The 2,500-nt window shown below is 43.7% G+C and overlaps 1 protein-coding gene across 1 annotated transcript in view; it reads left to right on the plus strand.

The window, feature by feature from the left end:
* The window catches only part of LOC119572590, a 13,247-nt gene that overhangs the window by 6,654 nt on the left and 4,093 nt on the right, over positions 1 to 2,500 (plus strand). The window contains exons 8-9 of the mRNA XM_037919694.1: positions 443 to 615; positions 2,079 to 2,190. Of these exons, the coding sequence (XP_037775622.1) occupies positions 443 to 615; positions 2,079 to 2,144 (239 nt within the window). The 3' untranslated portion in view covers positions 2,145 to 2,190. The remainder of the gene's footprint in view (positions 1 to 442; positions 616 to 2,078; positions 2,191 to 2,500) is intronic.

Below are 2,500 nucleotides of genomic sequence, written 5' to 3' on the forward strand. Positions count from 1 at the left end.
TATTAATAATAACGGCAGTGATATACACGAATATCACTTACTCACGATCGGGTAAGTGCAATGCTTATTAATACAGATACGCATAAGAGAGAACACATTAAGAAAAAGTAATAACATTATGATCGAACACCAACAGCGATACGAGTAATGATTAGGCAGAGAACGCAGTACGAATAATAACAGGAATAATAATAATAATACTAACACGGTGCAAATCATGCAAATGCAATTGTAGAGCCTAGACTTCGGATTAAGATGTCTGTAACTTATTCATTAACTATAACAACGTTTGCACTTCACTTAATGTTGCAAAGCTAGTACTTTTATTGCAATTTTGTATAAATTCTGTCATCATGATAGACAGGTAATCAGGGATTACTAACTCCAATCCACGCCGAAATCATGACTAGCACTGCAATCGTATCATTACTCACCCACGCAGGCTACGACTACAACGCTGGCGACGAAGCCACTTTGGTGAAGGTGGAGTCCTTCGTGCTATCCTTCAGATGCCGCTTCGACCTCAGGCTCTACCCCTTCGACGTCCACGTGTGTCACATCGACTTCATGATGCAAGGACATCTGCAGTCCTTCAAACCCTACTTCAGCCACGTTGTAAGAGGCGCTGCATGTTGCCTGGGCCAGGGAACACCATTCCCCTCACCAATTGTAGAATTATCTAGTCCAGGATTTACGTATAGGTATACCTCATAAATCTGCCGGTCTCGCCATCCGTTAACTCCCCGATGCTGTGCATCCACTCAAACAGCCCAGCAGTTTCTGATAGGGTGCATGCTGCACTTAATGTGAAGTCACGCAGGAAGATGCCTTCAGAACAAAAGGGGTTCGCATCCCTTGCGGTAGCTGTGGATTGTTAAAAAAAAAAACAAATAAATAAAATAAAATAAAGAACTAAGAAGAAAATTACTAATGGTAAGGGGACTTGACAGCTAACTATCGGCCACTCTCCCGCCTCAGACCCTGTGAGGGCTGTTGCCACTGAGTATCAAATGGTTTTCATTAGCTCATGACATTAATGCACTTGAATGCCAGCTTCCTATTTGCCTTTCATATAGCACACTGATTTTGTATTTTGAATGACATTTACTAGATATTCTTCCAAGGGTGCCCACTTCTTGCCTTGTCTCCGGTGGATCCAGTTGCTTGACGTACTGGATCCATTGACATGGTTGGCCTCGAAATACCTAATCTTGATATTTCGAGTTTTGATGGTCCCTCGTGTCTCTCAGCTTGCTAATATTCCTATGACACGAGGTCCTAGCCATATCAAAAACGAAACACTATTCGAACACAACATGAAACGTAAGCTGTTCCGAACTTTGAAAACAACAAATACCAACTTTTCTGAATCGACTCCTAGCGGTCGTTTTGGTTTCAGCTACTCCTGAGTAAAGTCACTTATTTTTAAGCGAGTATACAGTCGCCTGCATTTATGCCTTGACCCATCCCGTAGTCGGTGAACCGTAGAAGTGTTAACTATGTATTTACATTCTCGTACAACAGCTTGAATGGACTGAAGCTTGAGATAAAGTATCTTAAAATAATTGAAGCAATACACTGAAAATATCTGTTTGTTAACTAATTTCATACATACAAAATATTTGGATAATTCTATCGTGCAGAATTTTAGCTGTCACTTTGTCTTATCAAAACATGAGCAGTTCCTTGTAACGACGGACTTACTAACTGACTGCCATCAGGGGCGTCATTTCAGCGTTTTCTTGGAGGCATAAGGTTGGCGACAAAAATGAGCACAGTCGGTTTCTAGGGCACTGCGAGCTGCCCCACCTCCACCCCCAACATTTTCCTATTGCGAGCTATTCTAGGAGCATTTATAAGCTACAACTAGAACTATTAAGGTATAATTTAGGGAAAAAAATCGTAGGAGTGTGGCTCTTGGGGAGGTGGGGGCAGTCAAGTCTTGGGGAGGAAGCAATTACTTCCTCCTCCCTCCCCAAGTGACGCCCCTGCTACCATGGGCACTGAAAAAGTTGTATTTAGAGAAAGAGAAAGAAAATCACTAAGTATGATGCACAGAACAATGCATTTGTTTACAGAACCTCGCTGGCGCACGCACCCAAATGGACGCCTCCACTTTTCGCAGTGTCCGACATGTGTTATAGTCTGCTATCGAATGGGAACGACATTGCCCATGTCATCCGCTTTCAGGTGAGGTCTGGGACGAGTGCTTGAAGAAGGAAGAATACTGACGTGTAAACAAAGATCTACATTAAACCACGCATATATGTAAATTCAAACACACACACGCACGCACGCGCGCGCATACACACGCGCACGCACACACACACACGCGCACGCACACACACACACACACACACACACACACACACACACACACACACACCACGCACACCACACACCACGCACACCACACACCACGCGCACCACACACACACACACACACACACACACACACACACACACACACACACACACACACACACACACACACATATAC

Source organism: Penaeus monodon, chromosome 4, assembly GCF_015228065.2.
Source record: "Penaeus monodon isolate SGIC_2016 chromosome 4, NSTDA_Pmon_1, whole genome shotgun sequence".
Classification (NCBI taxonomy): Eukaryota; Metazoa; Arthropoda; class Malacostraca; order Decapoda; family Penaeidae; genus Penaeus; species Penaeus monodon.